Source organism: Pongo abelii, chromosome 19 (genome assembly GCF_028885655.2).
Source record: "Pongo abelii isolate AG06213 chromosome 19, NHGRI_mPonAbe1-v2.0_pri, whole genome shotgun sequence".
Lineage (NCBI taxonomy): Eukaryota > Metazoa > Chordata > Mammalia > Primates > Hominidae > Pongo > Pongo abelii.
Genome location: NC_072004.2, coordinates 1,360,170 through 1,383,676, shown reverse-complemented (window position 1 = coordinate 1,383,676; position 23,507 = coordinate 1,360,170). Strand labels below are relative to the sequence as shown.

The 23,507-nt window shown below is 54.4% G+C and overlaps 1 protein-coding gene across 2 annotated transcripts in view; it reads left to right on the top strand.

The window, feature by feature from the left end:
- Positions 1–13,229, top strand: part of SLC43A2 (solute carrier family 43 member 2) — a 55,576-nt gene extending 42,347 nt beyond the window's left edge. Inside the window, exons 10-14 of one of the 2 annotated variants that reach the window (XM_054535101.2) lie at positions 931–1,069; positions 4,142–4,274; positions 9,316–9,389; positions 10,901–11,024; positions 11,888–13,229. In XM_054535101.2, the coding sequence (XP_054391076.2) occupies positions 931–1,069; positions 4,142–4,274; positions 9,316–9,389; positions 10,901–11,024; positions 11,888–12,049 (632 nt within the window). In that variant the 3' untranslated portion in view covers positions 12,050–13,229. 2 annotated transcript variants of the gene reach the window in all.
- The last annotated feature ends 10,278 nt before the right edge of the window (positions 13,230–23,507 follow it).

The following is a 23,507-nucleotide window of genomic DNA, read 5'->3' as shown; positions in this document are numbered from 1 at the left end:
CACTTTTGCTTTCTTGATGCAGTGATAGCCACGGGTAAGCGGGGGGTGGGGGGGATTGTCAGGGAATGCTGTGATGTCCCCTCCCAGCCAGTCTCTGTTCAACCCAGAAGCTCCTCGCCTCAAGCTCCAAACAAGCCTCCCGGCTAGAGCGGTGGGGGTAAAGCCGGGGCAATCAACATTCCGCATCTGCTTCCCTGGAAAATCCACCGTAATTTTAAGTCTTTGAATATGGAAGCCCTGACGTCAGAGCCCTGTGAGCAGTGCCTTTCTGGGATATTTCTTTTTTTTTTTTTTTTTTGAGTTGGAGTCTTGCTCTGTTGTCCAGGCTGGAGTGCAGAGGCGTGATCTTGGCTCACTGCAACCTTCACCTCCCGGGTTCAAGTGACTCTCCTTGTAGCCTCCTGAGTAGCTGGGGTTACAGATGCGCGCCACCACGCCCGGCTAATTTTTGTATTTTTAGTAGAGACGGGGTTTCACCATGTTGGTCAGGCTGGTCTCGAACTCCTGACCTCGTGATCCGCCCACCTCAGCCTCCCAAAGTGCTGGGATTACAGGCATGAGCCACCGCGCCTGGCCGTTCTGGGCTATTTCTAGAGGCAGAAACTAACGGCCCGTCACTTAGCCTCCATCACAGGAGTTCCCAAGTCATAGCGACTTCCTGGAGCTCTGGGAAGGCCATTGTGACACTCTGGGTTTCATTAGCTGTTTCTTAGAAACAAGCAGGGGATTTGGAGCCGAGGACCTGCCCCGTGCTCCAGCCTTGACTTCAGAGTTAAGGTCTCCGGGCTCCCGCAAGACCCACAGTGACAGGGGGTTCTGGGGCAGACCCCAGAAGAGCCTGTGGGGACCAGCCCCTTCCCAGCCGGTGCCCAGTCCCTGCTCCAGGGCTGTCTGCCGGGCGTCCCCATGACGCAGTGCCTTCCTCCACAGTTGGCCTCTACACCTCCATCTTTGGCGTGCTCCAGCTGCTGTGCCTGCTGACGGCCCCCGTCATCGGCTACATCATGGACTGGAGGCTGAAGGAGTGTGAAGACGCCTCCGAGGAGCCCGAGGAGAAAGACGCCAACCAGTGCGTAGGCAGGGCCAGTGCCCTGGTTCCCAGCCCGCAGCCCCTGCAGAAAGACCCCAGAGCTGCATGTCAGGCACAGGGTGGGTGGGTCAGAGGGAGAGAGCAATGCACTCCAGCTCCTCCCGGAGCCCTTAGAGAGACTCACTCATTCAGCTCAGCATGCGTTTCAACTGCTTCCCTCTTTATGGAAATTCTTTGGAATTCTATGGAAATGCTAAAGTTTGAGGCCAGGTGCGGTGACTCATGCCTGTAATCCCAGCACTTTGAAAGGCTGGGGTAGGAAGATCACTCGAGGCCAGGAGTTGGAGACCAGTCTGGGAAACATGGCCAGCCCCGACTCCCCGTCTCTACAAAAAAATTTAAAAATTGGCCAGGGATGGTGGTTCATGCCTATAATACCAACACTTTGGAAGGTTGAGGTGAATGAATTGCTTGAGCCCAGGAGTTAGTGACCAGCCTGGACAATGTGATGAAACTCCGTCTCCACCAAAAAATACAAAAATGAGCCAGGCGTGGTGGTGCGCACCTGTAGTTCCAGCTGCTCGGGAGGCTGAGGTGAGAGGATCACCTGAGCCTGGGGAGGTCGAGACTGCAGTGAGCTGTGATCGCACCGTTGCACTCCAGCCTGGGTGACAAAGCGAGACTGTGTCTCCAAAAAAATTTAAAAATCAGGTGGGCATGGTCGCATGTGCCTGTTGTCCCAGCTACTCAGGTGGCAGAGGCAGCAGGACTGCTTGAGCCCAGTTTGAGGCTTCAGTGAGCTATGATCGTGCTGCTGCACTCCAGTCTGGGTGACAAAGCAAGACCACGTCTCTTAAAAAAAGTTTAAGAAGCATTGAGGGCCGAGCACAATGGCTCACGCCTGTAATCCCAGCACTTTGGGAGGCTGAGGTGGGTGGATCACCTGAGGTCAGGAGTTGAAGACCAGCCCGGCCAACGTGGTAAAACCCCGTCTCTACTAAAAATACAAAAAATTAGCCAGGTGCGGTGGTGGCGTGCGCGCCTGTGATCCCAGCTACTCAGGAGGCTGAGGCATGAGAATTGCTTGAACCCGGGAGGTGGAGGTTGCAGTGAGCCGAGATCACGCCATTGCACTTCCAGCCTGGGCAACAGAGCGAGACTCTGTCTCAAAAAGAAAAAACAAAAAAGAAGCATCCAGTAAGATGGAAGAAAAAGAGACACAGGTGAAAGTGTGCGGACAATGGCTAGCAGACCATTTTGCTCCTAAGACCACTCTCCCTCCTAAGGCCACCCTCCCTCCTAAGACCACCCTCCCTCCACCCCTTGGCAGTGGCTACACCATCTTAAAGCCTCCCAAAGTACTGGGATTACAGGTATGAGGCCCCGCATCCGGCTCAGATGGTGACTTTCATTCATTCCATTCAACCAAGCAGCCCACCAGCCCTTTGTTATCTGCCTGCAAGGTTTATTCCGGTCAGTTTGAGTAGTAAGTTGCTATAACCATATTATGTGTTAATAGAGTTGTTCATGATTGTGAAGATTAAACAAGGTACTGGAGTCCTACTTTATGTAAGGGATAGGCTCCAAGATCAGAGCATGAGTTAAACGCTGTTTTCTTTTTTCTTTTTTCTTTTTTTTTTTTTTGAGACAGAGTCTGGCTCTGTTGCCCAGGCTGGAGTGCAGTGGCTCTATCTCGGCTCACTGCAAGCTCCGCCTCCTGGGTTCACGCCATTCTCCTGCCTCAGCCTCCCAAGTAGCTGGGACTACAGGCGCCCACCACCACGCCTGGCTAATTTTTTTTATATATATTTTTAGTAGAGACGGGGTTTCACAGTGTTAGACAAGATGGTCTCGATCTCCTGACCTTGTGATCCGCCTGCCTTGGCCTCCCAAAGTGCTGGGATTACAGGCATGAGCCACCACGCCCAGCCAAACGCTGTTTTCTATGGCTCCACACCTTAATATAATAAGCTACGGTTTATTGCTTGAGGCCCTCCGCCGAGCACTCCAAGCACAGTATCTCAGTGAAAACTCCCAACACCCCGGCGAAGTGGGGACCAGTGTTATACCCATTTTACAGATGAAGGAGCTGAGGCTGGGACTTGCAGTAGTTTGCCTGGGGCCGCACAGTTAGGAAGTGGTGGGCCTGGGACTCCCTGCACATCTGCGAGCACCTGGGGTCCATTCTTGGATCATCTGGGGTGACTGCGTGGGTGTGAGACTGGGATCGGTAATCGTTCATTCACGAGAGATAATTACAGAGGGTGCTTGGCCGGGCGCGGTGGCTCACGCCTGTAATCCCAGCACTTTGGGAGGCCGAGGAGGGTGGATCACAAGGTCGGAAGATCGAGACCATCCTGGCTAACGTGGTGAAACCCCGTCTCTACAAAATGCAAAAATTAGCCAGGCGAAGTGGCGTGCGCCTGTAGTCCCGGCCACTCGGGAGGCTGAGGCAGGAGAATGGCTTGAACCCAGGAGGCAGAGGTGGCAGTGAGCCGAGATCGCGCCACTGCACTCCAGCCTGGGTGACAGAGCGAGACTCCGTCTCAAAAAACAAAACAAAACAAAACAAAAAAAACCGAGAGTGCTGTGCTATCTAGGTCAGGTCCTGCAGCCAAGAGGTTATTTGTGTCCACTCCAGTTCCATCTGCTGCCTGCTCATTTCCCCTTTACCCTCTCCTGTCCCCACAAGGGGAAACCCATTCACTCCCCTATTTGGCTTGTATCTGGCTTCTTATCAGCGTCCTGCAAGATCTGGGTGAACTTGAAGCCAGTGGTGAAGTGAGGCTTTGCCATGTGCCAGCTCAGGCACACGCTGCTACTTCTCTCCCCGTCGTCTTAGCTCAGCCTTCACAGAGCACTGCAGCGTATGGATGGCCATCTTCTCGTACCCGAGACCCCCTCTGAGATTCACACTCAGCACTCCACTGAGAAGGGCCGGGGAGTGTCCGTAGTGCTGGTCCAGCCCCGACACAGTCCCTAAAATGTGCCTGGGTGGCTTCTGAGTCTTGGGTCAGTTTACGTGCTGTGACGCTTGAGGCCTGACTTCTCAGGAGCATCCGGCTTCCTCCAGGGAGCCCTCCCACCCCTGCACGTTCTGTGTCTCCACAGAGGCGAGAAGAAAAAGAAGAAGCGGGACCGGCAGATCCAGAAGATCACCAATGCCATGCGGGCCTTTGCCTTCACCAACCTGCTGCTCGTGGGCTTTGGGGTGACCTGCCTCATTCCCAACCTGCCTCTCCAGGTGGGTGTGGGGAGTGGGAGGGGCAGGTGGGACGTCGGGCATAAGAAGAAACATGTAAAGACTCAAAAGTGTGTAATGTTTCATGGAAGCCATCAACAAAGCAGATGCTGACTTTATTTTTTTGAGACAGAGTCAAACTCTGTCGCTCAGGCTGGAGTGCAGTGGTGTGATCTCGGCTCACTGCAACCTCAGCCTCCTGGCTTCAAGCCATTCTCCTGCCTTAGCTTCCCAAGTAGCTAGGATTACAGGTGCGCACCACCACGCCCAGCTAATTTTTGTATTTTCAGTAGAGATGGGGTTTTGCCATGTTGGCCAGGCTAGTCTCGAACTCCTGACCTCAGGCGATCCACCCGCCTTGGCCTCCCAAAGTGCTGGGATTTTACAGGTGTGAGGCACCGTCCCCAGCTCAGATGATGACTTTCATTCATTCCATTCAACCGAGCAGCCCACCAGCCCTTTGTTATCTGTGGAGGGCCTGTTCCCTGCCAGGCTCTGTGCTTGCTGCTGGGGGTGAGCTAGATACCTGGATTGTCTTCTGCAAAGGGACTCCTCCTCAGGAAGGCATGTCTTGGTTTTGGAGGCGTCTTGCATAACCGTGGATACCACCATCGTGCCATTTCCCGGAAGCGTGTGGGGTTGCCGTAGAGATACTTGTTTTGTGTCGGCTCAAACAGCTGGAATCTGATGTCCAAAGAGGTCTGGCCAATCTGTGGTGTTGGTGGGAGCATCTGCTCCCCTGTCACCAGAGTCTCACGGGGTTTCTACACTGAACAGAGTGGAGGAAGGCCTTGATGGTGGCTTCATATCTGGATTCAAAAGCTTCAATCCAGGCCAGTGGCTCATGCCTGTAATCTCAACACTTTGGTAGGCGGAGGCAGGTGGATTGCTTGAGCTCAGGAGTTTGAGACCAGCCTGAGCGACTTGGTGAAACCCTTTCTCTACAAAAAATATAAAAGTTAGCCGGGCGTGGTGGTACACTCCTGTAATCCCAGCTACTTGGGAGGCTGAGGCAGGAGAATCACTTGAACCTGGGAGGCAGAGGTTGCAGTGAACTGAGATCGCGCCACTGCACTCCAGCCTGGATGACAGAGTGAAACTCTGTCTCAAAAAAAAAAAAAAAAAAAAAAAAAAAAAAAAAAAAAAAACCACTTTGGGAGGCCGAGGCAGGTGGATCACGAGGTCAGGAGTTTGAGACTAGCCTATCCAAAATGGTGAAACCCCGTCTCTACTAAAATTACAAAAATTAGCTGGGCGTGGTGGCACATGCCTGTAATCCCAACTACTCAGGAGGCTGAGGCAGGAGAATTGCTTGAATCCGGGTGGCGGAGGTTGCAGTGAGCCGAGGTTGCGCCATTGCACTCCAGCCTGGGCGACAGAGTGAGGCTGTGTCTCAAAAAAAAAAAACTGAATTTCTTTGCCAAACTTTTGAGGCTTCTGAAACCTGATTTTTGACAGAGATTTTGAGTAAGGTGGCCTTTGTCACCTGCCTGGCTCCACCCACTGGTCTGTGAACTGGTCTAGCCGTAGGTTTTGGCCCAATCCCTGAATTTACAAATGGTGGAGGGACGCGAGTGTGGCTCTTGCTTCCAGACAGGTGTAGCCTGAGTCCAGATGGTATCTTGGGACAAGTCCAGGAGGGAAGTAAGAGTCCCTCCCTTTTTACAGGTGGCCTGGAGGTACGTTGAACACCCAGGTGTGCCCCACCGTGGGAACTGTCGTGTGTACGTGCCGACACTGGGCGTGCAGAGCACAGCGAGCCGTGGAACATTTGTGCCAGCCCCGGGGGGTGCTGCATCCCTCCGGCCCTTTCTGGCCTCCTGGGCCGCTTTCTCTGCAAGACTGGCAGACCTTTGCCCTAACCGCCTTGCCCAGTCGAGCGGCAGTGCTCAGTGGGGACAGTCATCTTTTTGTTTTATGTAGGTCTCACTGAAAGAAAAGTTGTAAAAAGGCAACAAGGCATTTGAGGTGGAGAGGTGTGTGCGTGTGTGTGTGTGTGTGTGTGTGTGGGCACTGGGCACAGCCCTCTTTCAACACTGCCAAGAGCAGCCCCTGCCCCCCCACCACCCACATTCCTGGGAACAGCTTCTGGCTGCTGAGCGGGATGGTAGGGCTGTATACAGAAGACAAGGCAACCACAGGGACCTGGTGGCCAAGAGGACGGCTCTCGTGCTGGCCAAGGATCATTAAAAAGTGCCTCTCCGAGTTTGCGAAGTCCGCCAGCACCAGCCTTCCTGGGCAGGGGTCCTCCCACAGACAGCGACAGAACTTTGCTAGGACCAGCCTGGGCAATATGGCAACCCCCTGTCTCTACTAAAAATAAAAATTAGCCAGGTGTTGTGGGGTGCACCTGTAGTCCCAGCTACTCAGGAGGCTGAGGCAGAACAATCGCTTGAACCCGGGAGATGGAGGTTGCAGTGAGCCGAGACCACACCACTGCACTCCAGCCTGGGGTGTAGAGTGAGACTGTCCCAAAACAAAACCAAATAAAACAGAACAAACCACAAAAAGAAAACAAAACAAAAAGCGAAGAAACACTTCACAAGGGAGGTAAGAGGGCAGCCACCTGCTGGGAGGGCCGGGTGACCAGGCTTGGAGGCCCCGGAGCACAGTCCGCGGTGGGCAAAGGCAGCTGGAGGCCATGGTCAGCAACCTCTTGCTCAGTGCTGTGCCCATACACATCTGTCAGTGGGGCCCTGGTTCTAGTGTTTGCCGACTTCCATGGTGTACGTGCACTCACCATGGCTGATTTCCAGCTGCCCATGTGGTGTCACTGACTGTGGAACTGGAGAGTCACAGTGACACATGGTATTTCTACCATACATCTACAGTAGATGTGAAAAGCCTGGCCCAGCGCAGTGGCTCACGCCTGTAATCCCAGCACTTTGAGAGGCTGAGGCGGGCGGATCACGAGGTCAGGAGATCGAGACCATCCTGGCTAACACGGTAAAACCCGTCTCCACTAAAAATACCAAAAATTAGCCAGGCCTGGTGGCAGGCGCCTGTAGTCCCAGCTACTTGGGAGGCTGAGGCAGGAGAATGGCGTGAACTCGGGAGGTGGAGCTTGCCATGAGCCGAGATCGTGCCACTGCACGCCAGCCTGGGCGACAGAGCGAGTCTCAAAAAAAAGAAAAAAGCCTGACATGCACAGGCTGTAGTGAACCAAGTAAAATAATTAGGAAGGGATGAGGTTTTCTGTGGTTTTGTTTGTTTTGTTTTTTTGAGACAGGGTCTCACTCCTTTCAGCCAGGCTCGAGTGCAGTGGTGGGATCTTGGCTCACTTCAGCCTTGACTTCCCGAGCTCAGGTGATCCTGCCACCTCAGCCTCCTGAGTAGCTGAGACTACAGGCATGTACCACCAAGCCCAGTTAATTTTTATATTTTTTTGCAGAGATGGGGTCTTGCCGTGTTGCCCAGGCTGGTCTGGAACTCCTGGGCTCAAGCGATCCTCCCAGGCCTCGCAAAGTGTGGGGATTACAGGCGTGAGCCACTGCACCAGGCCAGAAAGTGATGAGTTTTCAGAGTTTTGAGTATTCATTACCTTTATTTTAATATAATTTATTTATTTAGTCATAAATTTATGTAATTTATTTATTTATTTATTTTTTTTTTTTGAGACAGAGTCTACCTCTGTCACCCAGGCTGGAGTGCAGTAGTGCGATCTCGGCTCACCGCAACCTCCACCTCTCAGGTTCAAGCGATTCTCCTGCCTCACCCTCCTGAGTAGCTGGGATTACAGGCGCCTGCCGCCACACCCGGCTAATTTTTGTATTTTTAGTAGAGATGGGGTTTCACTGTGTTGGTCAGGCTGATCTCAAACTCCTGACCTCAAATGATCCACCCACCTCAGCCTTCCAAAGTGCTGGGATTATAGGTGTGAGCCACCGCTCTCGGCTTATTATGTAATTTTTTTTTTTTTTTTGAGACGGAGTCTTGCTCTGTTGCCCAGGCTGGAGTGCAGTGGCGCAATCTTGGCTCACTGCAAGCTCCGTCTCCCAGGTTCATGCCATTCTCCTGCCTCAGCCTTCTGAGTAGCTGGGACTACAGGCGCCCATCACCATGCCCGGCTAATTTTTTCTATTTTTAGTAGAGACGGGGTTTCACTGTGTTATCTAGGATGGTCTCGATCTCCTGACCTCGTGATCCGCCTGCCTCGGCCTCCCAAAGTGCTGGGATTACAGGCGTGAGCCACCGCGCCCGGCCTAATTTTTTTTTAATTATTATTTTTTTGAGATAGAGTTTCGCTCTGTCACCCTGGCTGGAGTGCAATGCCGCGATCTCAGCTCACTGCAACCTCCACCTCTTGGTTCAAGCGATTCTCCTGCCTCAACTTCCCAAGTAGCTGAGATTACAGGTGCCTGCCACCACGCCCAGCTAATTTTTTGTATTTTTAGTAGAGACACGGTTTCGCCATGGTGGCCAGGCTGGTTTCAAACTCCTGACCTCAGGTGATCCACTTCCTCGGCCTCCAAAAGTGCTGGGATTACAGGCGTGAGCCACCTTGCCTGGCCTATAATTTAATTTTTAATAATGACTGTGTTAGGCCGGGCACGGTGGCTCACTCCTGTAATCCCATCATTTTGGGAGGCTGAGGCGGGTGGATCACAAGGTCATGAGTTTGAGACCAGCCAGGCCAACATGGTGAAACCCCATCTCTGCTTAAAAAATACAAAAATTGCCAGGCATGGTGGCGTGGGCCTGTAATCCCAGCTACTCCGAAGGCTGAGGCAGGAGAATTGCTTGAACCCAGGAGGCGAAGCTTGCAGTGAGCCAAGATCACGCCACTGCACTCCAGCCTGGGCGACAAAGCAAGACTTCTTCTCAAACAAAACAAAACAAAACAAAACAAACAAACAAAAAATGACTGTGTTAACGACTGGCTTGCAAAATTTCTGAAAATTCACAGTTGGCTCCGGAGGATAGGGTTGATCCAACTCCAGGCTGACACTGCCCCTGGGGTGCGGACCCCCAGGAATTGGAGGGTGGGGGCTGAGGGGAGGGTCCCTTAAGGCCTTATGCTCACAGTCTCCTTTTCCTCCCCCAGATCCTCTCCTTCATCCTGCACACGATCGTGCGAGGATTCATTCACTCCGCTGTCGGGGGCCTGTACGCCGCCGTGTAAGTTCTGGAAGCTGCAGGTGGCCTGGTGGGCGAGGGTGTGGGAATGAACGGGAGGAGGTTGCTGGTGGTACTGAGACTCTGAGGCAGGGTCAGCCTGTCCCAGAAGGGCTCATCTTCCTGCATCGGGTACAGGTACCAGGATTTCTGCTGGGTGTGTCAGGGAAAGGCCATACCTTGTGGGAGGCGGGTCAGTGGGCAGACAGTGGGGTGCCCACAAGCCTTGGCATTCAACACGAAGTCAGTTCCCCCAGCCAGGGTCAGGCACCTGTGCAGCTCATTATGGCCTCAGGGGCCACTACAGCCAAGTCCTGGGGCTGGCCCTGGCTGCTCACTGGGAAGGATGGGTAGGTTCTGGCTGCCTGAAGCTAAATGCTGAAGTTCCAATGGCCCTCATCACGGGCAGTAACATGGGTGACTGAGTCCAGAATACACCAGACGGGCCCCATCCAGAGCCTCAGTGCGCCCAGCTCTGGCCATAGCTTTCTCCAGCCCTGGCTGAAATGAAACCTGTGTCTTTTTCCAAGAAACCCCAGAAACATAAGGAACCACAGTGGTTCCTTCTTCTCTAGCTCAGGCCTTGACCCAAAAACTGAAACTGAAACATCATCATCCACAGTCTCTGATGTGGGACCAGCTCATTTGTTGCTGGGATTCCTTTCCCACCTCTGGGCCAGCAGAGCCTGACGTGTGCTAAGATTTAGCCAGGAACTCTCTCCCAATTCCCGCAACAGCCGCTGGGGTAATCCCAGCTCCGCTTACCCCTCCCCAGGCCTGGAGGAAGCTGTGGCTGTCCTGGCAGGGTCTGAGGGAGGGGGCAGGATCTGTGGTGCTGAGTTTCCACGATTACTCAATGCTTCTCTGGACGAGGGCACTGCAGAGCCAAGCCCAGCCTCCACACTCCTCTCTGGGCCTGTTTCCCAAACCGCAGGTCCCCGCTGGCACCACACTTTCCACTCGGCTCAGCCAGACACCCACAGGCCCTGGGCACAGCTGAGTGGGGTGGGCCCTCCCCAGAGTCTGGGGCCTGGAGCTGGTCCAAAGAGAAACACTTTGCAGAACTGCCCAGCAAGGCCGGGTACGGTGGCTCATGCCTGTAATCCCAGAACTTTGGGAGGCCGAGGCAGGCAGATCACGAGGTCAGGAGTTTGAGAGCAGCCTGGCCAACGTAGTGAAACCCTGTCTCTACTAAAAATACAAAAAATTAGCCGGATGTAGTGGCGGGCGCCTGTAATCCCAGCTACTAGGGAGGCTGAGGCAGGAGAATTGTTTGGACCAGAGAGGCGGAGGTTGCAGTGAGCTGAGATCGTGTCATTGCGCTCCAGCCTGGTGATGGTGCAAGACTCCGTCTCAAAAAAAAAAAAAAAAGAGAACTACCCAGCAGGAAGGAATCCAAGGGCTGGCACCCCACCCTTCTCTGGCACGAATGGTGCAGCCCAGGGTCACCAGACACCTGGGGCCAAGCGGAGCCCAGGAGGGAGGATGGCTGTGAGCTGTTGCTTGCCCTGCAGGTACCCCTCCACCCAGTTCGGCAGCCTTACGGGACTGCAGTCTCTGATCAGCGCGCTCTTCGCCCTCCTGCAGCAGCCGCTGTTTCTGGCCATGATGGGTCCCCTCCAGGGAGACCCTCTGTGGGTAAGAGGGGTCGGGGGATGGTGGGTCATGGCGCCTGCCCCCCTCTGCAAACTGCGAGCTGCAGGGCCCCCCTCGGGGGGCTTCAGGGCCCCGAGGACATGTGGGAGTGTTGGTTAGGATCGGTTAAGAGTCCCTTTGCGAATGGTGGCCAGGCAGGAGAAGGAACATGTTCTCTCTGGACCCGATTTGGGGGGAAACAGAACATAGTTCCTGGGCCGGGCGCGGTGGCTCACACCTGTAATCCCAGCACTTTGAGAGGCCGAGGTGGGAGGATCACTTGAGGTCAGGAGTTCAAGACCAGCCTGGTCAACATGGTGAAACCCCGTCTCTACTAAAAATACAAAAATGAGGCCAGGTGTGGTGTGCCTGTAATCCCAGCTACTCGGGAGGCTGAGACAGGAGAATCACTTGAACCTGGGAGGTGGAGATTTCAGTGAGCTGAGATTGCGCCACTGCACTCCAGCCTGAATGACGACAGCGCGAGACTTTGTCTCAAAAAAAAAAAAAAAAAAAAAACCACAGTTCCTGTCCCCGCCCCACCTGCGAGGGCCAGATTTCCTCACCAGTTACCAGGAACTTGTTCCAAGCCCAGAGGTTCCGATCAGCCTGTGTTTCCTGGGGGCCCAGGTCCTGAGGGTGGCCACGTGGCCTGTGAAGAGTTGGGAACTGGGACGCTGGAATACGGAATGACGGGCCCTGGGACCTCGTGGGCCTTCCTGTTTCGTTCCCCGCACCACCCCGTGACCTTCTCCCCTTTCCCAAACCCGAGTGGAGGGAGGGTCTACAGCCTCGGCCCACCGCCACGCCCTGTGATGCGCTGCCTCCCTGCCTCCCTGTAATGTGCAGCCTCCCTGCCTCCCCAGGTGAACGTGGGGCTGCTCCTTCTCAGCCTGCTGGGCTTCTGCCTCCCGCTCTACCTGATCTGCTACCGGCGCCAGCTGGAGCGGCAGCTGCAGCAGAGGCAGGAGGACGACAAACTCTTCCTCAAAATCAACGGCTCGTCCAACCAGGAGGCCTTCGTGTAGCGGCTGCCACCTCGGAACTGCGGTCTCCTGCCTGTGCTTCAGTGACTGACCCCTGTCCTGCCCCTCCAGAGTACCCCACGCACCCCCAGGACCCTCGCCATCTCCCTGCCGGAGTTCACGCTCCCTCCCGGGGCCCTGCCTCAGAGCTCTGTGGTGGAAGGACGGGAGAGAGCCCAGGACATGCGAGTTTTCTCCTGCCCTGACTTTGCTCTGCCGCCCCCCAGGGACCCGGGGTCTGGGGTCTCCGCGGCGCCTGCAGGAGGAGCCAGGAACGCCTGGCAGGCAGGCGCTCTCCCGCCAGTGTCTGGATTCTGCCTCTTGCCAAAGCAGAGGGGGCTGCCATCCCCTGCCTGCCACCTGCCCCTCGGCTGCATGCCCACGGCCATACCTGCCTGAGGACAAAGGCTTGCACTGTCTCGCCCGTGCCCGGCCCCCACCCCCTCCCCGGCCAGTCTGAGGCTGCCTGAGGAAGGAAGGACCCGCTTCCTGTTGTTGGTGCTAATTCCTTTGTAATTCCAGCCCCCTGTCGCCTGTCCAGGGCCTGCCCACGCCTTGGAGGCCGGTGGAGAAGCCCCATCTGGCTTACGCTCTGGGGAGGGTTTAGCGGGCTGGGTGGACAGGGGTCACCCGTGGCCCCTCGCCTCCTCCCCCAGGGCCTACGCCGGGGACACGTTTCCACTGTCACCCTCGTTCCTGTCTGCCACCTGAAGGGAATTTGAGGACCACCGCCAGGGCACCCCCTACATACACACAGCTGCTTTTGTGGGGGTGGACGAAAGGCTGTGGCCGGCAGACACGGAGGTCCAGGCCGGGGTGGGGACGTGGGTGGGTCTGAGGGGTGTGTGGGGTCGGGTGGGCTCTAGGAGTTAGCCCTTATCCCCACCGACCAGGCGGGAGCCGCCAGGCCTGCAGCTGGGCCAGTGCCCAGGAGCTTGTCCAAGGCCACAGGCCCACAGCACCCCCTGCCGGCGGGCTCCGTGGGGCCCTGGAGCTGATGATGGGGGAGGCCCGTCTGCCTGGCCCACCAACCCACCCACCTTGATTGCCCCCAGAAGTGTGTCTTGAGACCTCCTGGGCGTGCTTAGAGGGGTGAGTTGATGTTTGGATTTTTAGTTATTTTCTCTTCAGTTTTATCAGACTTCTTTTTTATAAAGCAATAAATCCATTTTCCTCCGGGTAAGGGATGCCCCTTCTGGCATATCAGTTAATAGCTGTATGTGCCTATTTTGAGCTTGAGAAGAAAAGGCAGGACAAAATTCTGTGCCACCGACCAGCTCCAGCCGTGCGCAGCTGCTCTTCGTCTCTCTGGGGGACTGCTGACTCCGGAGGGACAGTGGACCAGGAAAACACCTTACTCCCCCACCCCCAAACAAACTGGGCTTGTGCAGACATCTTAGAAGTGTGAGCCACCCTCCTCTGCCGATTTTCCCAGCCAAACAGGCGAATCCTGGTCCCTTTCCATCCCTTACACCGTTCCAAAACCCTGAAGATTCCCGCTGGGTTCTTCTGCAGGCTCAGAGCAGCTCAGGATGTGGGCGGGGGGGAGGGGATGAAAGGAGAAGAGGAAAGGGCAGGTCCAGGCCACGTTCACACTCCGCATTAACAGCTTGGGCGCCTGGAACACACATCTCCTAGGCTTTAGTTCACTCAAATATTTTTAAAAAGCCGGGGCGCGGTGGCTCACGCCTATAATCCCAGCACTTTGGGAGGCCAAGGCGGGAGGATCACCTGAGGTCAGAAGTTCGAGACCATCCTGACCAACATGGAGAAACCCCGTCTGTACTAAAAATACAAAATTAATTGGGCGTGGTGGCGTGCGCCTGTAATACCAGCTACTTGGGAGCCTGAGGCAGGAGAATCGCTTGAACCGGGGAGACGGAGGTTGCGGTGAGTCGAGATCGCGCCATTGCACTCCAGCCTGGGCAACAGAGCAAGGCTCTGTCTCAAAAAGAAAAAAAAAAAAATGAGAACTAGATCAGCATGCCCACTCCTGAGAACACTCGTTTTGTGATGTTAGTGGTTATTCTAATTTTCAAAGAAGTATTATAGTCAAATTTGGGAAAGGCTGAGTTAAAGTCAAGCCTGTTTCCTTACAGCCAGCACTGACAGCACTTTGCAAACGCTCATGAGCTCAGTGGCTCCTCAGGAGCAGGTGTGCTGTGCTGCTGAGGAGCGGCTCGAACCACCAGAGCCAACAGCCTCCACGTGCGGCTCCATGATTACCCCCAGCAGAGGCTCCCGGGTGCTGGTTCCAAATGGAGACTCCAGGTCTTGCCACTGACTGGTGACTCTGCTGCCAGCATTTGAGACCCGACATCAAACAGGAGTGCAGATTCGGGGAAACCGTAACTAGCCAGGGTGCTGCCGGCTGGGAAAAGGCCGCCTTTTTTTTTTTTTTTTTTGAGTTGGTTCTTGCTCTGCCATCCAGGCTGGAATGCAGTGGTGCAACTGATAGCTCACCGCGGCCTCCAACTCATGGGCTCAAGGGATCCTCCCACCTCGGCCTCCTAAGTATCTGGGACTATAAGTGTGTGCCACTATGCCTGGCTAATTTTTTTTTCTTTTTCATAAAGACGAGTTCTTGCTATTTTGCCCAGGCTGGTCTGGAACTCCTGGGCTGAAGCAGTTCTCCCACCTCAGCCTCCCAAAGTGCTGAGATAACAGGCATGAGCCACAATGCCCAGCCAAAAAACCAGTCTTGAGATAGGGAAGACGTGGCTCGTGCTGTCCCCAGCAGTGCCCAGTCCCAGCCAAAGTGGGCACTCCTGCCTCACTCTGCCACCCACCCTCAGGGTGTGGCACTTACTGGGAAGAAGCAGGCATTGAGAAACCAGAATTGGGGGAAAACAGTCCAGGGCCAACAGTGCTTGGGGATTGAGGCCTGAAAATGGGAGCAGGGCAGAGGCTGTGGCTGGCCAGATGGGTCAGGTGCCCCCTGCACCCCCACCCCTAGTCACGGGTCACCCATCCTACATTGCCTTGTGTGGAGCTGACAGGTGACATGTTTTCCTATTGTTGTCCTTGACTTGATAACAATCTAGGAGTTTAACACATATGATCATCACTGCTTTACAACTGAAAAACGAGGCCTAGAGCAATGGAGTAACTTGTTCAAGGTCAGAGCCAGGACTCACATATGGGTCTTAAGACACTGGAGCAGCCAGAGCCCTCTAGACCAGGACATTGCACACGGAGCAGCAGCTCAGGGGCCACCAGGCCTCTGTGGCGGGGGGACCTCTGGCAGGGGGGCCTCTGTGGCGGGGGGCCTCTTTGGGCCTCTGTGGCGGGGGGACCTCTGGCGCAGCGGGGGGGACCTCTGTGGTGGGGGGGCCTCTGTGGCGGGGGGACCTCTGTGGCGTGGGGGGACCTCTGTGGTGGGGGGGCCTCTGGAAGGGGGGACCTCTGGCAGGGGGGCCACAGCCCAAGGAAGGGGAGCAGGCCCAGGCATGGTTTCCTTTTCTGGGAGCCAAGAGCTTTCTCAGAGGAGGGGGCGAGAGCTACTGCGTGGAATCATTTGGGCCCTGGAGGCTGATGAGTACTTGGGGGAGCAATCCCTGGTGACCCCAACCAGCAAGACAAGTGCCCTGTGAAGGGGAAGGGACCACAGCTGATCAAAGGAGCAGGCACCAGTGGCCGGGCCTCCCGTCTCCCCCTCATCCTCCAGGCTCCAGCGGGAAGGAGCAGGAAGGGCTCCCTGCCCTTGGGGTTTTGATCAGTGAGGAAGGGGGCTGGGGCTGGGTCTGCTGCGGAAACACTGCCCTCAGCCCCGCTCCTCACTAGACTCTGGGGTCTAGGCATGTCTTTGTGGTCGGCCTTCTCCAAACCCTCTATGCCTCTGTCTGCAGCTCCTGCTGCCTGGACCTATACACAAGGTCCCAACCCTCACCGGGGCCAAAGACGTGGTTGCAGGCCCTGGTGGACTCTTTCTGTTTTGCTCCGTCCCCGTCCCCTCTTGCACCCAGCATTGTCCTGGTCAGAACTTCCGTTTAAACCTTCCTTGTCATGGCCCCGTGCCGTGCACTCTGAGGAGGGCGTCACTTTGCCATAGGCCCCAGGGCTGAAAATGGCAGGACATCCAGTATTGGGCTCATGTGCATAAGACTGTCCCAGACAGCAGCACAATCACGTTCAGCCAAGTGGAGTTTCCGACGCACTTGTGTGGCAGCCGCGTGAATGTGAGCCGATACGCAGCTGGGAGGGGCTGGGACACGTGCTGTGGGCCTCCTGCGGTGAGGGGCTCCTGCTGGGAGCTCTGAGAAGCCTCCAGAGAATCAGCCGTCAGGCTCCTTCAGCAGCAGCTCCCCTTATCTGTGCCAACGACCAGGAGCCCAACTCAAGGGTGCCAGCCTGTCTTCCGCCAATACAGACTGTGGGATTCTGAGAGTTAGGATCCTGGGGCCCCCTGGGGTGGGGTGGTCAGGGTGAGCAGGTGGGCTCTGTGAGCCTGTGTCCCCATGCCCTGACTCACCCCAATCCCTGGGTGAGGACAGAGCTCCTGAAGGAGGTGCAGCACACTCCACCTGGGTGGCCCGCCGTAGCTCAGCCCTCTTCCTGCCAGCACGAAGCCTCTGCCTGTGCTCCTTAAGTTATAGCCATCCTCACCCCCTCCGGGCAGCTCTGAGACTGAGCCAGGGCCACTAGCAGCGCCCAGACCTCGACCCTTCTCAGACCGAGGCTCCACCACCCCACGCCAAGGAGGCAAGGAGGGAAGACCAAAGGCTAGAGGACTGTCTTGGTGGCCCTGGGCGAGTCTTGAACTTTGGTACCATCATCTGCAAAAGGGAGGAGAGAATGCCTGTGCGGTGCAGCTACGTGGATACGCAGTGAAGACCCGCACGGTGGGACGCCTGGCACTTAACAATGGTAGCATCGTTTTCAGTGCCCAGGAAGAAGGCAGCTGGGACAGGGAAAGGGCCACCACCCCACACCCAAGCCCATACAACAGGAGAGCCACTTTCAGCAGCTCTGAGCAGGACAGACTTGTGGCCAAGTCAAGAAAGTAAGGTCTGGGCCCAGCGCGGTGGCTCACGCCTGTAATCCCAGTGCTTTGGGAGGCTGAAGGGGGAGCAGGGTGGATCACTTGAGGTCAGGGGTTTGAGACCAGCCTGACCAACATGGTGAAACCTCACCTCTACTAAAAATACAAAAATTAGGGCCAGGCGCGGTGGCTCACGCCTGTAATCCCAGCGCTTTGGGAGGCCAAGGCGGGTGGATCACAAGATCAGGAGATCGAGACCAACCTGGCTAACGTGGTGAAACTCCATCTCTACTAAAAATACAAAAAAAAAAAATTTAGCCGGGTGTGGTGGTGGGTGCCTGTAGTCCCAGCTACTCGGGAGGCTGAGGCAGGAGAATGGCGTGAACCCGGGAGGCGGAGCTTGCAGTGAGCCAAGATCGTGCCACTGCACTCCAGTCTGGGTGACAGAGCGAGACTCCGTCTCAAAAAAAAAAGTAAGGTCTGTATTTGCTGACCCCACCCTTCTCCAAAGCCCTCTCTGAGCAAAGCCTTAAGAAACTCTTCTCTTGTTCACTTTTCTTTTGCGGCTTTCACATTTTGGTAAGACTTGGCCAAATAGCTGCTCGAGATAATCAATCACTGGTGGACAGGTTTCTGCTGAGTGGGGCGACCCAAGGCACGGTCACGTAGGCGGCACCTGTACACTGCAACCTCATACAACTGCATGACCGTGCCTCTGACTGTGTGTGTGTGTGTGTTTCTAAGTATGAGATGCATCCGGGCATGTCAGGGTGTGTACATGTTTGGAAGAGTGTGTAGGAGATTTCCTGTGTGCCGCTCCCTGAATGGAGGAGAGGGGAAGGGTCTTACCTCGCTGAATCCCTTTCCATTGCTGGAAAGAACACCAGGGCAGGAGCGGCCCCAAGACCCGGCCCAGGCCCGCGGAAGGGAGCCTGAAGGGTTAATCCGTACCCTGTATTAACCAGGGTCAACCCAGCTGTTGACCCGCCTCTTACCTGCTCCTTTGCCGTTTCTAGCACCTGGCTTACTTCCTGGCACACAGTAAGCACTCAATAAATGTATGCTGAGAATGACTGCGAGTGGCTTCCTCCTCGGCTCCTGTGTCTCTTTCTCCCTAGATCACACATTTCTCGCCTCTTGTCTGGTGCCCAGGTTCCCTGTCCCTTGACTGGGATGCGTTCTGACCCCCACCCCTGCCAGGCTGCATTTGCGGTTGATCTGCACTTCCATTTGAAGGAGTGTGGGAGGGCAGAGCAACAGGCCTTTTGGGTGGGAAGACCAAGGCTGCTGGTGAATTCTGCTTATAAAGAAAGCCCCCTTGGATCACCTGAAGTCAGGAGTTCGAGACTAGCCTGACCAACATGGTGAAACCCCGTCTCTACTAAAAATACAAAAAGTAGCCAGGCGTGGTGGCGGGCAATGCCAGCACTTTGGGAGGCCGAGGCAGGCGGATCACGAGGTCAGCAGATTGAGACCATCCTGGCTAACACGGTGAAACCCTGTCTCTACTAAAAATACAAAATTAGGGCCAGGCGCGGTGGCTCACGCCTGTAATCCCAGCACTTTGGGAGGCCAAGGTGGGCGGATCATGAGGTCAGGAGATCGAGACCATCCTGGCTAACATGGTGAAACCCTGTCTCTACTAAAAATACAAAAAATGGCCAGGTGCGGTGGCTCACGCCTGTAATCCCAGCACTTTGGGAGGCCAAGGTGGGCAGATCACGAGGTCAGGAGGTCGAGACCATCCTGGCTAACACAATGAAACCCCGTCTCTACTAAAAATACAAAAAATTAGCCGAGTGTGGCGGCGGGCACCTGTAGTCCCAGCTACTTGGGAGGCTGAGGCAGGAGAATGGCGTGACCCAGGAGGCAAAGCTTGCAGTGAGCCGAGATTGTGCCACTGCACTCCAGCCTGGGCGACAGAGCGAGACTCTGTCTCAAAAAATAATATTAATAATAATAATAAAATAAAATAAAATAAAAATACAAAAAATTAGCTGGGCTTGGTGGCGGGCGCCTGTAGTCCCAGCTACTTGGGAGGCTGCGGCAGGAGAATGGCATGAACCTGGGAGGCGGAGGTTGCAGTGAGCCGAGATGGTGCCACTGCACTCCAGCCTGGGCGACAGAGCGACACTCCATCTCAAAAAAAAAAAAAAGAAAAAAACATTCTTTGAAGGCTGGCGCATGCTCTGCCTTGGTCCCCACTCTATCCCCAGTGCCTAGAATCGTGCCTGGCATGGAATAGCTGCTCAATAAATATTTGGGGGACGAAGCTTAAAAAGAGAGAGAGACAGAAATAAACAGAAAAGAAGCTAAAATAGACTAAGAGGCTTGGAGAAGAGCAGAGCGGAGGATGGAAACAGTGAAATACAGTCTCCCCAGGACACCCAGAGATGGGTTACAGGGCTGGCTATAACCGACGCAGTAGCAAGGGCCAACCTGCCAGGGGAAACCATGCTGAGGACTGGAACTGTGAGATCCACAGACACAATGATGAAAGAGCGGTCCGGTGCCGTGGCTCACGCCTGTAATCCCAGCACTTTGGGAGGCTGAGGCGGGTGGATCGCTGGAGCCTAGGAGTTGGAGACTAGCCTGGCCAACATGGTGAAACCCCATCTCTACTAAAAGTGCAAAAAATTATCCGGGCGTGGTGGCGGGCGCCTGTAATCCCAGTTACTCGGGAGGCTGAGGCAGGAGAATCGCTTGAACCTGGAAGGCAGAGTTTGCAGTAGGCCGAGATGGCACCATTGCACTCCAGCCTGGGCAACAACAGTGAAACTCCATCTCAAAAAAAAAAAAAAAAGAAAAAAAAAACAAAACAAAAAGAAAAAGGAGTGAGAGAGAGAAACAGACTGCAATAGAACACAGCAGGCACAGGGGAAAGGAGATAGCTGCAAAGAGACGATGAAACACGGGGTCTTGTGGTTCACATCTATAATCCCAGCAATTCAGGAGGCCCAGCCAGGAGGATCGTTTGAGCCCAGGAGTTTGAAACCAGCCTGGGCAACATAATGAGACCTTGTCTCTAAAAATAAATAAATAAATAAAATAATAATAATAATTGGCTGGGCGCAGTGGCTCACGCCTGTAATCCCAGCACTTTGGGAGGCCGAGGCGAGCAGATCACGAGGTCAGGAGATCGAGACCATCCTGGCCAACATGGTGAAACCCCGTCTCTACTAAAAATGCAAAAATTAGCCGGGCGTGGTGGCACGCGCCTGTAGTCCCAGCTACTCGGGAGGCTGAAGCAGGAGAATCGCTTGAGCCCTGGGAGATGGAGGTTGCAGTGAGCCGAGATCATGCCACTGCACTCCAGCCTGGGCGACAGAGCAACACTCTGTCTCAAAAAAAGAGAAAAAAAACAAAACAAGGGCTGGGCGCGGTGGCTCACGCCTGTAATCCCAGCACTTTGGGAGGCCGAGGCGAGCGGATCACGAGGTCAGGAGATCGAGACCATCCTGGCCAACACAGTGAAACCCCGTCTGTACTAAAAATACAAAAATTAGTCAGGCATGGTGGCAGGCGCCTGTAATCCCAGCTACTCGGGAGGCTGAGGCAGGAGAGTCGCTTGAACAAGGGAGTCGGAAGTTGCAGTGAGCCAAGATCACCACTGTATTCGAGCCTGGTGACAGAGCAAGACTCCGTCTCAAAAATAAAAAAATAAAAAAAAACAAACAAAGACAGACCACAGGAAGTGGGAGAGAGGGGAAGGGAAAGGCCCAAAGAGGAGAGACAGGGAGAGAGGTAAAGGCGAGGCAGAAATGCAGAGAGCCCAGAGAAGTGAGACCACGGTCATAAAGGGAGACACAGATGTGAAGGGAGGGACAGAGAACAGAGAGAGAATGAGACAGAGAGACAGAGGTCCAGAGAGAGACGGCCTGGGAGAGACAGAGAGACACAAGTGAGAGACAGAGAGATACGAAAGGGACAGGAGAGACAGGGAGAGAGAGGGAGCTTGAGAAACCGAGAGAGGACAGACAGAGGGAGCAAGGCAGAGAGAGAGAGAGAGAGAGATCCATGGCGCTGGAAAGCTGCTTGGTTCTTTCCTCTGTTAAGCCTGGAGCATGCAGAAACGCAGAAGTGGGTTTTTTTGTTTTGTTTTGTTTTTGATACAGAGTCTTGCTCTATCTCGGCTCACTGCAACCTCTGCCTCACAGGTTCAAATGATTCTTCTGCCTCAGCCTCCCGAGGAGCTGGGACTACTGGCGCGCACCTCCATGCCTGGCTAATTTGTGTATATTTAGTAGAAACGGGGTTTCACCATGTTGGCCAGGCTGGTCTCGAACTCCTGATCTCAGGTGATCCACGCACCTTGGCCTCCCAAAGTGCTGGGATTACAGGTGTGCGGCACCGTGACCAGCCTACAGGTAGTTTTGAGGGACAGGGGTGTCCATCCCTCCTTGTTCACAACACCCTTTTCCCAACAATAATAATAATAATAATAAGGAAATATGCCACTCACTGCAGAAAGCTGCTTTACGTCCCTTGCCTCATCCAAGGAGGCTCAGCAGCCCCATGACGCAGGTTACCGGCATGTTCCCTATTTCCCAAGTGAAGAAGCTGAGACACAGAGAGGTTAAGTCACTTGCACAACGTCGTAGAGGTAGGAAGTGGAGGCCTGGGACTCCAAGGCAGCGGAAGTCTGTCTCCCGGGCGGGGCTGTTGGCTCACAGTGGGGCACAGCTGGAGAGTAGTGTGACCCCTGCCTCTAACCCCTATGGTCACCTGCAGCAAACTTGCTATTGGAAAAGATGTAAAAAACATAACTCAAAATAAAATGTGAAACAAAAAATACATGGACCTTGCCTGGATACTGAACTTCTCTAAAGCAAAGTATAGCATTTTTTAGATTAGCAGGGAAATTAGAATACGAACTCGGGATGAGATAGCATCAGGAAATCATTATTAATTTTCTTAAGTATGACAATGGCATTATGCATTTGTAAGAAATGTGCATATTTCTAGAATGTGCACTGTAACCTGGAGGGGTGAGACGACATGACGTCCAAGGTTGGCTTTTTTTTTAAATTTTAATTTAATTTAATTTTATTATTATACTTTAAGTTCTAGGGTACACGTGCACAACGTTCAGGTTTGTTACATATGTATACATGTGCCATGTTGGTGTGCTGCACCCATTAACTAGTCATTTACATTAGGTATATCTCCTAATGCTATCCCTCCCCCTCCCGCCGTCCCACAACAGGTCCCTGTGTGTGATGTTCCCCTTCCTGTGTCCAAGTGTTCTCATTGTTCAGTTCCCACCTGTGAGCGAGAACATGCAGTGTTTGGTTTTCTGTCCTTGCAATAGTTTGCTGAGAATGATGGTTTCCTGCTTCATCCATGTCCTTACAAAGGATAGTAACTCATCCTTTTTTATGGCTGCATAGTATTCCATGGTGTACATGTGCCATATTATCTGAGACTTTTTTTTTTTTTTTTTTGAGACGGAGTCTAACTTTCGCCAGGCTGGAGTACAGTGACACGATCTTGGCTCGCTGCAACCTCTGCCTCCTGAATTCAAGTGATCCTCCTGCATTCAAGTGATCCTCCTGCCTCAGCCTCCCGAGTAGCTGGGACTACAGGCGCGTGCCAACACACCCAGCTAATTTTTATATTTTTAGTAGAGACGGGGTTTCACCATTTCGGCCAGGATGGTCCTGATCTCTTGACCTGGTGATCCGCCCACCTCAGCCTCCCAAAGTGCTAGGATTATAGGCGTGAGCCACCACGCCCGGCTGTGCCACATTTTCTTTATCCAGTCTGTCATTGATGGGCATTTGGGTTGGTTCCAAGTCTTTGCTATTGTGAATAGTGGTCGGCTTGTTTTTTTTTTTGAGATGGAATCTCGCTCTGTCACCCAGGCTGGAGTGTGGTGGCATGATCTCGGCTCACTGCAACCTCTGCCTCCAGGGCTCAAGCGATTCTCCTGCCTCAGCCTCCCGAGTAACTGAGACGACAGGCACATGCCACCACGCTGAGCTAATTTTTGTTTTAGTAGAGATGGGGTTTTACCATGTTGGCCAGGCTGGTCTCGAACTCCTGGCCTCAAGTGATCCGACCGCCCCAGCCTCCCAAAGTGCTGGGAATCCAGGTGTGAGGCACTCAGCCCGGCCCCCACTCTAGGATCTGATAAGTGAGCGCGGTGCTCAGGGCAGTCCTGGGGCGCCAGTCACATCCTGATAGCAACACGGCCAGCTGCTCCACCCTCCCTTCCCAAGTCTCTGTCTTAGGCAGCCCACTCACCATCTCCCTTGGATGCCCCTCTAGCGTCCTGCGCTGAGTGTGAGCCCAGCACTGGAGTCATTACCTGCCCCCATGCCAGCCTGTCTTGCCTGTGTTCTCAAAGACAGTACCGTCCACCCCGGCTCCCAGGCCAGAAACCTTGTTGGTTTTCTCTCCTCCTCTCAGCCAGTGAGTCAACAAGTCTCACGGAGTTTACCTTCTGAGTTGCTCCTGAATCCATCCCTTCCTTTTCTT